General features: G+C 37.2%; 1 protein-coding gene across 2 annotated transcripts in view; it reads left to right on the top strand.

Annotated features, from left to right (window-relative positions):
• ube2j2 (ubiquitin-conjugating enzyme E2, J2 (UBC6 homolog, yeast)) overlaps positions 1-13,148 on the top strand; it is a 32,798-nt gene extending 19,650 nt beyond the window's left edge. For both annotated transcript variants that reach the window (XM_043675810.2, XM_043675809.2), the window contains 3 exons: positions 4,228-4,366; positions 9,475-9,555; positions 11,661-13,148. In XM_043675810.2, the coding sequence (XP_043531745.1) occupies positions 4,228-4,366; positions 9,475-9,555; positions 11,661-11,939 (499 nt within the window). In that variant the 3' untranslated portion in view covers positions 11,940-13,148. The remainder of the gene's footprint in view (positions 1-4,227; positions 4,367-9,474; positions 9,556-11,660) is intronic.
• The last annotated feature ends 1,285 nt before the right edge of the window (positions 13,149-14,433 follow it).

Genomic DNA, 14,433 nt, shown 5'->3' with positions numbered 1-14,433 from the left:
TTGTATGGCATTTAACGTTTCTGTGTTTATGTTTTTAAAAGAATTTCACATTTCTGGTTACGTAGCTGTGCTGAAATTCTAGTCCCATGGAGTCATTAAAGAATAATAGTTCAAAGTTATTAAATGGTTTTAAAGTTGGTGCAAGTTTAGATGCTCCAAAGGCTAAACATTTTAAACAGTGAAGATTTTTAATATTGTTTTGAATCACTAAAAGAGTAAATCATGGAGCCTTTCAAAGCGTTATTTTTACATATCATTAGCAATAGAAGAAGTCACTGTTATAATTCAGGTATTTCCAGGTACACTCCTTGCAATCAACAAAAGCCATAATTCCCTTGGAAACTAATTAATATTCCTGTATGTTTGTACTCCTGAGAAACCCCTTTCTCCCCTGATAGACTAACTGGAAAGCTACAAAAATGCCTGTGCCAGATGTCCCCAGCAGTACGGTCTTCAACCAATTCAATTCTCTCCATCAAAAGCTATGGACCCTGAGAACATTTCGGCAATAGTGCTAAAGACTTGTGCTCCAGACTTGTCACATCCCGAGCCAAGCTGTTCCAGTACAGCTGTAACATTAGCAGCAACCTGACCATGTGTGAAACTGCCCTGGTATGTCCTGCGCAGAAAAATCTGGGTGAATCCAACCAACCAATAACCAATTACCTTAATTGGCAACCCATCCGCTATCTTGAGTATTCGCTCTAATGCTATATCATAGTTCCTTCGCTGCTGAGTCAAAATCCTGGATCTGCCTCTTTAACATCACTGTGTATTAACAACATACCTACCCCATATGGACTGCAGCAATTTGCAAAAGCAGCTAACCACCACCACCACCTCCAGGACAATACTTGTGAACTTCTCCAATGATACTCACATTCCATGAATTAATAAAACAATTTCCTTTCTGATTGAGAAATCAGTGATGGGCTGTATTCTTTAAGCTCTAAGCTAGAAATCAGGTTACTAAAAGAGGAAATCAAACAGGAGCTAAAGCAGATAACACTTTTTACTAGATCATGGTAAATAATTTGTCTCCAGTAGTGGAAATCAACTCCATTGAAACCATTAATAATGCTCATTAGCTGTAACACATCCACAATGAAAATCTTTTAGATGCTCATTGTATCCAAGTAGCTCCAGCTTGTTGATACTTGGCAAAGAAGAGATCCATAAGCATAGCTTATTTTGGATCCAAAGTCAATCTGTCTTTCATTTGGAAGTGCAAATTAAGTCAAAGTAAGATTGTTTCTTTCACATTCTGAAATGGATAGGACACATGATGTATAGTTTTGTAATTACCCTGTTTTTGCTTTTATGGGTTTGTGAAGCAGGGTAAATTCTATACCAGGAGTGATAGGTTTGCTCTCTGTCAGACTGCACACTCCTGAACAATTAATCATCTCCTGTCTGCCTGATATACAATACCTAATTACTTCTAACATTATTCATCTTTCTAACCAAGATAACTTAATTGTCTCAAGTGATGTAGAAGCCAGAAATGTGAGTTAATTCTATTTCTAGAAAAGATGATTTAACATCCTGGGCTTATCATTGACTGGACACTTAACTGGACTAGCCATATAAATATTGTGTTTACAAGAGCAAGTCCGATTAGATATCCTATAGCAAATAACTCACCTTCTGATTCCCCAAAGTCTGTCTATCATCTACAAGGCACAAGTCAGGAGTATGATGGAATACTCCCCACTTGCTTCACACCATCCAGGACAAAGCAACCTGCATGATGTGGACCACATACATGAACGTTCACTCCCTTTGCCACTGATACTCAGCAGTGGCAGTTTGTACCAACTATAAAACGCACTGCAGAAATTCACCAAGGCTCCTTAGATAACACCTTTCAAATTCACAACTGTTCCCACCTGGAAGGACAAGGAAAACATAGATGGGAGCACCACCATGTACAAATTCCCCTCTAAACCATTTAAAATCCTGTCTTGGAAATATATCATCTCTACTTCAGTGACAATGGGTCAAAATCTTGGAATTCCCTTAATGATATTGTCCAACTCAAATGGACTGCAGCAGTTCAGGAAGACTGTTCATGGCTTTGTCAAGAGCAGCCAGTGGTGCCCACATGCCACAAATAGAAAAAAAACCTAGCAGTTGGGATCCAATTAAAAGTCTGCATTGGATGGCTGTAGTTGCATTTAATGTTTGCAGCCATTAAATGACTGCCAGTCAATTCTTAACAATGTTCCTAATCTCGCTGAATTGATTGAGAGCTGTGAGTGTAAATCACCTTCCTCCTATGAGGAAGGCAAGTCATTGCTAATTACTGTTACACAGATCACTTGTCAGTAGCTTACTGTAGGCCAGCAGGGAGGCAAGTGAGTGGCATTTCAGATCTCTTAATGACTTGCTGTATAGCCTTGGCAAACAATAAGCCTTAAAGCTCTTTGAGCAAAAGTGTTCATATCTTTTGAAGGAGAAATAAAATGGAGTGTGTAGGAACTAAAGATATGTAAAATAAATATTGCGTAATTTTAATTAATATAACCTTTAGAAATTTCTTATTGCACAGCAGAAATTCTTGGTGGCTTAGGCTCCCACAGTAGATTAACTGCAGTTGTTCATGGAGGCTATGTGCCACCACATGCTTGAGGACAAGCAGGGGTGAGCAATAAATGGTGGTCTTGTTAGAGATTCTCATGTCCCATGAACAAATTTAGGAAAAAAAGTTGGCCCGAGTTTTTCCTCACAAATGTGTGTCCAATGTCTGAGCATTATCAGAGTTTCAAAACATTTTATTATCTTGAAATAGATTTAAAGGAGAGGCCTGTATACCCAATTTTGTTGTACCAAGCTTAATGTTTCCAGCTGAACTGAGGTTTCATAAAACCAGTGTGTATACTTTTTTAAAAATCACATTTAAGGTGCAAAAATTTCACCCTGTAAAAGCTTTAATCAAGCTAAGTTGCATTCACTATTGATCAATGTAAACAGAAAGTTTTCTTTGGGTAATATAGGAATGTTACCACTTGTGATTAGCCTATTTTTTTTTGTTTAGAAAGTAATTAACAGTAAACTTCCTACTGTAAATTCTAAATAGTACACCCTATATTTGTTACAAAGTTAGAGATTAAACAGTAATTCCATTTTCCAAAAACATGATTTGTTAAAGGTAGTTTTTTCCAGATCCACTAGTAATCATATAATTCCTTTATCCGCATTTACGTGTCCAATAGTTAATATTTGTCATGTTATAGAATTTAATATGTTGTGATTCCACAGTTGCCTATTTTTCCTTTCGCTCCCAAATCTATGCATACTTGGCTTCTCCTGCTATTTTTGGAGTATCACTTGTGTATAACTCGTTTTAACATTGGCGATTCAGTAGTTTTGTACTGTGATTGTTCATGTTTTTAGTCAGCATTTCTAGCCATCAGAATTTTGTAATGTTGTAAACAAAGCTTAAAAACCTGTGATGATACAGAAACAGACTTTGGACAATGATTTGTGTAATTGTTAGGTAACATTTTTTAACTCATGCACTGCAGACTTATATTTAGGATATTGACATTATTTTACCAAGGATGTATAAACTTAACTATTTTTGCTTGAATTCTCAAAACAACAAATTTGAAGTTTACCATAAACTGCAAATGACTTCAATTTTTTGATTAATACTCCTGTTTGTGTCTGTGCCTTTAATACTTGTAGCATCACTTGAAGTCTTGAATGAAGAATCACCATTCCTGGCACAAGGCATTGCTAAAAAAGAATGTACATTAAAATGTTGTGTTTATATATTTTCCACATTTTTGGTCTAGGTTTCCCATTCTATTCCTTCCTTAAAAGCTAGTGCACTCTTGATTAATGAAGAATTTTGTATTTGATTTTCCATGACTTTGCTGGTACTCTAGCTGGCCACTGGAAGGTGCTGAAGTACTGGTCCCTGGCCTCCCTGTCCAAAATAATATCACTAGTTCTCTGAAGCTCCATCTGATCTGACTATGTGGGAACTCACAGGCTGACATCCAGCTGTGCTCTTGAGCTTTGCCTTAAAAATAATGCATTAAACTCTGTAGGCAGAGTCCCAAAGAGCAGCAGACTTTTATACATTGCCTAAAATACAGTTTGTGAAATGTGATTTACTACCTCACTGATGTCGATCTGTAGACTAAGAAATTTGAAAAGTTGTATAAATCCTATTCGGAAAAAACAACCTTAATTACAGTAAAGATCTTTACCTTGCAGGTTATGTCTTTCAATCACTGATTTTCATCCAGATACCTGGAACCCTGCCTGGTCTGTCTCTACAATCCTGACTGGTCTTCTTAGCTTCATGGTAGAAAAAGGGCCTACATTGGGTAGTATTGAAACTTCTGAATATACAGTGAGTTCCTTCCATTAATTACTAACGAAAAGCCTTTTGCTATCATGCTATAGATTTTTCGAGGTTTGAACAGCATGATGTTGCTGCCTTTCACATTGTATTCTTATTCTGTTCCACTCCACATCCCTTTTCTTATAGTCCCCTGAATCTCCTACATCTGGAACTAAGGATGGTCTGCCTCTAAGTTCTCTTTCTCTGTATTGAGCGTAACACTCCCTAGACAGACAAGAGTACAGTTCAATGGAAGTGGATTACTATTATGTCTATTCCTTGTTTTCTAGGTCTATTGTGTAATCTTCTTTTTATTTTATGCTTACCTTGCATTCTTTCCAAATTTAAACATCTTCAAAATCCTTGCTATGTTCTCACTTGCAACCAGTCCCACTTACCCATCACCCCATGTTCGCTGTTCTGCTTTTTGCTCCTGGTCAACAATGCATTAATGTTAAAGTTTCCATTCTGTTTTCAAATTCTTTTTGTCCTCCCTACAAATCCCTACTCTCATTTCCACCAGTCCAGTTCCAGTCCAATACATCTCCACACACTGCCATTTCGGACTTTTTAGCCATTCCTGATTTTAATTAGTGTGCAGCTGCCTAAGCTTTGCAATCGCTTTCTTCTATCTATTTCTCTGCCTTTTCACCTGACAATCCTCATTTAAAGTGATATTTATACTGGCCACTTTTACCAAGCTTTTGGTCCTCTGCCTTAAAGTCTGCTAATTTGGCAGTGTTAACCTTTGTTCTGTAATGCTTCTCGAAAGCATCTTGGGATATTTATTACATTAAAGACAGTACATAAGTAGTGAGTTTTGAGAAGATTTGTAGCCCAGGTTGGGGTTTTGGTTGTAGGTTTACTCGCTGAGCTGGCAGGTTCATTTCCAGACACTTCTTCGTTACCCTACTAGGTAATATCTTCAGTGGGCCTCAGGCAAAGCAATGCTGAAAATTCCTGCTTTCTATTTATATGACATCACCAACCCAAAGAAACCCAAACATATAAGTAGAAAGCAGGATTTTTCAGCATTGCTTTGCCTGAGGCCCACTGAAGATATTACCTAGTAGGATAACGAAGTGTCTGGAAATGAACCTGCCAGCTCTGCGAGCAAACCTACATCCACGGTATATAAATTAAAGTTGTCACATGAAAATATGTTTGGTTCATTTTATAATTATTGATCAGTCTGCCAGTCATCAATACCAAATGTATCGGGCTCACATGTAAGTGGATAGAGAGCCTTCAGGTGCTCCTTGAGTTTGGTATACATAGAAATTTTATTAACCATATTTCCACCTTTCACCTCTATATTTAGGGTCACATTCTGAAATTATTGGATCTTTCTGTCAGTGAGAGCTGTTTGTTCATTTGTCTGTACTATGGGAAAATAAACTGATCTTCAGTTTTTGTGTATTAACACATTTAATCATCTTAGCTGGGTTTTCTCTATTTATTTGCAAAAGTTAATAATTTTGAAGCTTCTGGTTTCAGAATAATTTATTTTTTGGTATGTTCATTGCCGTGATGCAGCTAATGATCTTGTTTGCTTTCAAAATCTAATCCTCTTGCCGTAAGCCTTTCGAAATGGTTGGCTACTAGCATCCCAAACCCTAAAAATGAACAACCTGTTGTAAGTTTTACAGCAGGTTTGTTGTGGCTATTCAAGGTACTGGGAAGATTTTGCTAGTTTGTCTGATTTAATAGATTCACAAGTGTCTCCAATGCTGGCTTGTCAAAGAATAGACCTCTGGCTCAAACAGAGATGCAGGGAATGCTACAAAGCAATGTCATCTACTGAGCTGTATCCTGTATTAGTTCAAAGCAGAGAGGAGACTTTGCGGGTTTTCTGGGGGTTGGATAGTCTACTGTAATTCAAGCTCTGACTTTGTGATCAAAATTTGCTTAAGTATTCTGGCACTGGAACATTAGGAAAAAAGAATGATTACAACGACAATTTTTGAAATTGCAAACTTGTTTGAATGATTTTGGCTAGCTTTCAGTTTTCTAGTTACTCTTTGGTGCTAACTGATGCTTAATCATCAGCAATGTTTGAATGTATCTAATTTTATGATCCTCTGGATTTTTCAGAATGCTATTTCCTCAAATGCCAGTTGATGTCCAGAGTATCCTTTTGAAACTGTTGAAGTTTAAAGCTTTCACTCCTGTTTGCATAGATTTGCAATGTTTTAGTGTTTTGCTTTTGTTGGTCCTGGTCCAGTTGTTAGGCAATAATCAATGTTGCCTCTGCTCTAATAGCATCATAAAGGCATCTCATTACCAGCAGATCCAAGCATTATTTGAGTCCACTAAGTCATGATCTACTTATTAACAAAGGCAGATGAAATAATAGGCTTTATCTTTTTAAAGAAAAGTTATACATTTTTAATTAATGGAGTGAAATGCCTCTTTCCCTAACTTCTGGGCTGTGGTTGCATTTTTATTAATTTTGCTTAGATCTACTCTCCATGGGTCTTTCTGTGCAAGATGCTTTAGTACAAATGGAGATGTGCTTCTGAACTTCTTGGATGTCTGAAAGTCTACAAAATAATATAGATGGGTTAAGTGATTGGGCAAGGGCCTGGCAGATGGAGTACAATGTTGGTAAATGCGAGGTAGTTCATTTTGGTAGGAACAACAGCAAAATGGACTACTATTTAAATGGTGAAATATTGCAGCATGCAGCTGTACAGACAGTCCTGGGTGTCTGTGTGCATGAATCATAAAACATTAGGTTGCAGGTGCAGCAGGTAATTCAGAAGGCAAATGGAATATTGTCATTCATTGCTAGAGGGATGGAGTTTAAAAACGGAGCTTATGGTGCAGTTGTATAGGGTGCTGGTAAAGGCACACCTTGAATACTGTGTACAGTTTGAGTCTCCTTACTTGAGAAAAAAATGTACTGGCACTGGAGGGGTGCAGAAGAGGTTCACAAGATTGATTCTGGAATTGAGAAGGTTGGCTTATGGGGAGAGAGATTGAGTAGACTGGGACTATACTCATTGGAATTTAGAAGAATGGGGGGATCTTATAGAAATGTTATAAAATAATGATGGGAATTGATAGAAGCAGGGAGCTTGTTTCCACTGGATGGTTGAAACTAGAATTGGGGGGGTACAGTCTCAAAATTAGGGGGAACAGATTTTAGGACTGAGTTGAGGAAGAACTTCTTCATCCAAGGGTTGTGAATGAGTGGAATTCCCTGCCCAGTGAAGCAGTTGAGGTTACCTAGTTGAATGTTTTTAAGGCAAAGTTAGATGTCTGAACAGTAAAGGAATTAAGGGTTATGGTGAACAGGCGGGTGACTGGAGCTGAGTCCACGAAAAGATCAGCCATGATCTTATTGAATGGCGGAGCAGGTTCAGTGGGCCAGACAGCCTACTCCTGCTCCTGCTCCTGTTTCTTATGTTCTTATGGATATTCCCATTAACTTCTATTATCTGGCCACCAGTGTAGCCACGTAGTAACAGTGGTGGTTAAGACATATCTGCCATTATAATTAAATCCATCCTGAAGCAACCTACACATGCACAGGCATCAGAATTATGAATAAACTGGAGCTTGATAACCTCAAATCTGTTTCAGCTACAAGCTGCACCATAAGCATTGTTTGTGGTTATGTGCCACATTCAAAAAATATTTATCCGAGTAATGATAACAAGGTCAGAAGAATTTTAGTGTGCTGAGCTATGTAGTATTTATGTGTCCAGTCAGCATCATAAAACCTGCTGAAAATCAGGAGCCCAGCTTAAAAATGAAAGATGTCCTTAGCCATTGGTCATGTGTTGGCAAATGACATTGATTACAAGAGACCTTCAGTAATGTAAGAGCACCATAGCTGCTTATTTTTTAAAAAGGTAAGGGCAAGTTAATACTCTTGAAATTGGACAGTAGGATATATCTCTCTTAGTTTCACAATGCACAAGAAATATTTTGTTCTATTTGTGGCACAGCACACTCTATACACTTTGCAGTGAAATTTCCAGATTTTCACAAAGTATTTGTTTTTCACTCATATCTTTTTAATTTTAAGAGCTAGATTTAAGTCTTATTATTATAATATGCCCACAGGACTGCCTTATTCCGTTTCTCGCTCTCTGTTATTTCAGCACGATTTATCTGAATGTTTGGATAAGGAGAAATGTTGCATTACCTGCTATAATTATTGTCTGTTCAGCTGCAAAGAATGGAATACCCTCTCTGTTTGCCATGTATTAACCTAGAAAAACTTGGTATTTTCTTTATGTCAGAAAACAGTTTGCACTATCATGTTCTCAAATACCTCCAAAGATTGAATGCTAGATAATGTTAATTTCACGTTTGCCATAGATGTCTTTGAAAGTTTAGGTCAGGTAGGATTAGAGGTTTGGGAAGGAGGAGGAGATGGTGACTTGTAACATGGGGACAGAGGATGAACTGAGCAGGGGGTAATGAACAATCTTGGGTCAAATTCTTACTTAGCAGTCACAGCAAGATATGAAAACCACAGTCTCACACTGGGTTGGAATGCAAACTCAAAACCGTTTGCTAGCAGAGGAAAGGGCTAATGTGCTCCTGGGCGTTTGTGGTCTACTGGACAGGAATTTGGGTCAGTGAAGGTCTAATTTGTTCAATGTTTGGGTTAAATTGAGGCCCCAAACTATGCACAGGTTAGGTTGTGGGCTGAAAATAGGCACAATTCAGAGAGTTAAAATAGAACTCATTGTGAGCAGCTAGGGCTGAGGGCTGCAGTTTCGCTTTGTCTTAAGTGTCTGGCTACTCGTTTGGGTGAGGGATCATCCCATCAGGGCTAGATCTAATATTGATCAAATGATCATGGTTTGTTTTTATTTGCACTGTCAGCCTACTGGGGCTATACCATTTAGAATCTTGAAAGCACTGATCATTTTTAAGGTTTGATAGATATTAACTTGCTCTGAATAATGCTTTAAAATCAATTTTTGATCAAATACTTTACTGTCTTTGAAAAGTTACTTGTCAATTTTCTTTATAAATTCAGTAATGTTTTGTTTTAACTGACAATACATTAGAATTGTCTTGTGGCAGTTTATCCTGATTCTTGAATAAATCCAAAGTAATGCTAATATGTTGAATCTTTTTTTTTTCCCTTGCAGAAAAGGCAACTTGCTGCCCAAAGCAGTGCTTTTAATCTAAAGGATAAAGTGTTCTGTGAACTCTTCCCAGATTTAGTAGGGGTAAGTGGTCATACCTCTGGCCAATAGTACAGAATCAATCTTGTCTCCATTGATATTGAATTAAGTAGTGGAAATGATGAAAAACAATGAAACCAGATTTAGAATGTTGAAATTCTTCAGTTAACTGGACAGGTTGTATCAGATTTTCTTGAGTGAGTAGACACTGTAGAGTTTTGAGAATGCAAGTTGAAATCAAAAGAAGGGTCGATTTAATAGAACAGGAGTGGTGCATGTTGATTGGAAAGAAGATCTGGAGATCATTGCAGCTAAATTTTTATAGCTATCTGTGCTGAAATTTGTTGACCTGACTTATGTAGCACAGTCTCTGACAGTGTTCTAATTTAATCTGAATCCTGCCACAGTACAGAGGAGTCTAATTTAATCTGCGCAGGTGACAGTAGGAAATTGGTGAAGATTTTTAAAAAATAATTTAGTTTTTAAGAAGTTAAGGATAGGCAGCAACATAGAAATCTACAAATTCTCAGAATCTAACTTTAAAATAATGCTGGCAAATGGGAACAGACTAATTTAGGATATCTGGTCAGCATGAATGTGTTGGACTGGAGGGTCTGTTTCCATGCTATACAGCTCTGAGTGTTTGAGTTTGTTTCTGTGATCTTGTAATCATAAATTTGTAGTTGTTTTTCCTTTGCTCATGTGTAATTCATATTTGATAAACTTAGATCTTTATGATTTGGAGATGCTGCTATTGGACTGGGGTGTACAAAGTTAAAAATCACACAACACCAGGTTATAGTCCAACACGTTTAATTGGAAGCACACTAGCTTTCGGAGCGCCGCTCCTTCATCAGGTGGTTGTGGAGGACACAATTGTAAGACACAGAATTTATAGCAAAAGTTTACAGTGTGATGTTACTGAAACTATACATTGAAAAATACCTTGATTGTTTGTTGATGGATGAATGGGTACCGCACAACAATCAACAGACAGGACTGTTCCCTCCCAGTTAGGGAACACTTCAGTGGTCCAGGACATTCGACCACGGACCTTCGGGTGACCATCCTCCAAGGCGGACTTCGGGACAGGCAGCAGTGAAAAGTGGTCGAGCGGAGGCTGATAGCTAAGTTCCGTACCCATTGGGAGGGCCTCAACTGGGACCTTAGGTTCATGTCACACTATTGCACTATATACGCACATGCACATGCACACAGACACACACAAACACTCCTACAGACTCACATGCATCCTCTCACAAACTTATACCACTTTACACTCACACACACATATACACTCTCTCTCACAGACACTCACAACCCCCCCCCACACACACTCACACACACATTCTCTTTTTCTCTCTCTCTCTCACTCTCTCACTCTCTCACTCACTCTCACATGCACCCTATCACAGTCTCATACACATACTCTCACATTCACAATCCCCCCCACCCCAGACAGACAGACATACACATACACATATACATATACGTTTGTGGGTGAATTTGTACTTGCAGAGTTACATTGTACTTTGCTCAAAATATGAATCCATATAAGACTCTGTCAACTCACTTTTTAGATTAGAATCAGACCAAACATTATGGCACAGACAGGGAACACAGGGGGCTAACACCTTCAACATATTATCTGGCTGACACCAATTGTTACAGTTAACCTGACAATGTAACTTTTAAAAAAAGTTTTGTGATTTACATATGAAAGAAGTGAGATTATCATGGTATTCTTACAGATGAAAGACTCAACAAACAATCAAGGTATTTTTCAATGTATAGTTTCAGTTACATCACACTGCAAACTTTTGCTGTAAATTCTGTGTCTTACAATTGTGTACTCCACAACCACCTGATGAAGGAGCGGTGCTCCGAAAGCTAATGCTTCCAATTAAACCTGTTGGACTATAACCTGGTGTTGTGTGATTTTTTAACTAGATCTTTATGGGTCTTTTCCACCCTACCAACAGTCATTTTTATTACATTTGCAAGGGATTCTGGGTCAATACTTTTCAGAGAGGTATATTCATGAGATGAATTTAAGAACAAAGGATACAGTGCAAAGAAAAGGAGAAGAAACCAGGAAGCTCGAAGCAAAACAGATTTAATGACATTAGTTTTACTTCTTTCAACTCTAGGAAATAAAGGAAAAGCAACGAGCACAAGAAGAACTAAGTAATAGGGCTCAGGCCTTGCCTCTACCAGATGTTATCCCTGATGGTGAAGTGCACCAAAATGGTATGCCGCTTCTTAATGGCCATGCAGTGCTACCGGCTGCCAACCACCAAGGCCTTCAGCAGGCCAACCGAAACCACGGACTCCTAGGGGGAGCTTTAGCAAACTTATTTGTCATTGTTGGTTTTGCAGCCTTTGCTTACACAGTGAAGTATGTGTTACGAAGCATAGCACAAGAATAAAGCTGCTGAAGAGACCAAATCACTGCAACCTTGCAAACAAATTGGACTCCTTTTGGGGAAACGTTGCAGAAAGGCAAGATTAAGACTGTTCGCTGGAGTGATGTAATTAAAATTACATTTGTATATGTACAAAAGTGACCAATTAGAGCCTATGGTTTTGTTTCAGAGATGTACAGATCAACGGAGCTAACAAATAGTTCAAGAATGCAAGGGTTCGGATTTACTGTACTGGTCAAGCATATTTTACAGTGGATGACCAATATTCTGCCTCTTAATTATGGTGAATCTGAAACTTGTGCTATTTGTAAAAGGGGTGTGTTTTGCAGCAGCATTTTCAGATTTTAATTGTTTACTTCACAATGATTAAAAATCTATGCCCCCAACATAAATGACTTTTTAATGTATTTATATTACTGTTGTCCTTGGAATATATTGGAAGCATTTCTGAAATAAAAACAAAATGCAGAAATTAAATGCTAAGCAGGATAAAACTGAGCATGGACTTAAAAAATGGAAGTTTGGCAAAATTCAAAAGGCAAGGGAACGATATTGGTCATCCAGTGTAATGTAAGTGACCGCCAGAGAAATCAAGACCTTGTGCACATTCCAACAAACTGATTACAGGCTTTTCCTCATTAGGTTTATGGGTAACTCTTTGGCAAAACAGTTACAGAAACCATAATTTATAAATGAAATTTGTTTTGTAATTGTTCTCCATGAAGAAAAGATGCTCAATGCCCCATTTGTATCGTTGGAAACAGTGCTTTAATGGACAATAATTTGCTGCTTAACCAGTTATTTCTGGACAATGTTAAGTTTGCCTTTCCTTTTACGCAATATCTAGAATTTTGCAATACGTTTTCCAAAAAAAAACCTGTGTAAAAAATTTGATAGACATGGCAATGCACACAATTGTAAATTGGTGATTTAAGAAGCTCTTTGCAATTCCTCATCCTAATTTTATGGGTGGCATTACACGTTTAAAATAGGGTATTTGGAATTCTGTTAAATGTCCTTTCTAACAAGCAATAGAAGTTAGATTACATTTTCACTTGACTGAAGACACTGTCATTTTGCTAAATTTAAGTACCTTTCTGGATGTAGTTATACATGTCCCACTCGGCTGTTCATCTGAAATGAACGTGTTGTGTGTAATAGCAATGACTGGTTTGTAAATTGACTATCAATAAAATTTACAGGATATAGTAATATTGTTGCTTGTCTTTAATGTCATTGAAAGAAAAAAATCTAAAAACTTTCCAAAATTTGTTACTTATTTTCCATGAAGAGCCTGATATTAACATAAATGTAAAGTCCACAATTTTATTCTGAAACTACAGAGTAGGGAGATGTTTGTCATTCATTTAAGTATCTACAGTTCTATTTTATAATGTACAAAATATTTGTCAAGCCTTAGAAAGTGTTTCTTGAAAGCTGTATTGGAATTGAGAATGTGTTGGTGACTTTTTATTTTTGAATTATTTGAAAACTGAATGGAAAAGCAATGCAAATTCATTAAACTGGCGGGCATTAAAGTTATAACTTTGCAAGACTTCCCCGCATCATCCACAAGATTATTTTAATATTTGAAAAAGTTTTTTTTTAAACCCTTATTCCATAAAAGTGAGAGTTAATTGCAAGCTTTAATGTAAACTATACAATCTGGAAACCATTGATGAACTTGCCCAGAGAGATCTATTTTAAAGTTTTTTTTAAAGTTGACTTCAGTACTTGATAAGGTTTATGTTCTGATCTGTTTGCTTTTAAAATCAATAAATTCTTTTTCACAAATGAAAATAGAAATTCAGATCATCCCTTTTGTACTGGATTTTCCTGGATTCTGCCACCACCTCTTCATCATTGTTATCCTTTTGAGACTGCTCAAGAAGCAAAGTGCTGGGACACTTGGATGGTTTCTGGACTAGTGGAATATGGGTAGTGGGAATGAAGAAGATTGCAGGAGAACATAGATTCATGAGCTCAGTCAGCAATTCAATGCAGAGAAATGTGTAATAATACATTTTGGATGGATACTGTAAAAGATTAAAAGAGGTGGTGGAATTGAGGTTTTTCATTTAAAACACGAATTAAATAAAACGAAAATGAGATCTGGGGTTTTGTTAAATTTTGAAAAAGATTTAGCCACAGTCACTGCACATTTTATGCAAGGATATTTGAATGATAGTTATAATAGCACCAGGGCAATAGATCTTTTCATAGATTAACAGAGGATGTAATATGTAATCCAACATAATTTAAACTTGTGTCCTGCTGTTTGGTGAACTTCCTAGACGTCACTCAGGAAATTTTTGTCCATTGGTTGTGCTTTAGTCTCTGTTCAGGTTATAATTGCCTGGTTAGTAATTCATAACTAATTTTAGCTATTTTGATATTGTGAGCACAGATTACATTGTGAAGTGAAGATTGATTTGCACTTGTAGGCTGTAGTGTATTTTAAGAGTGACTATAATGATCATTTGCAATCATTGCCTTG

The sequence above is a fragment of the Chiloscyllium plagiosum genome, unplaced genomic scaffold (assembly GCF_037043375.1).
Source record: "Chiloscyllium plagiosum isolate Xiang-an unplaced genomic scaffold, Cpla_swu_hap1 HiC_scaffold_37, whole genome shotgun sequence".
Taxonomy (NCBI): domain Eukaryota; kingdom Metazoa; phylum Chordata; class Chondrichthyes; order Orectolobiformes; family Hemiscylliidae; genus Chiloscyllium; species Chiloscyllium plagiosum.
The sequence above is the reverse complement of the archived record's forward strand: the minus strand, read 5'-3'. Positions and strand labels throughout refer to the sequence as shown.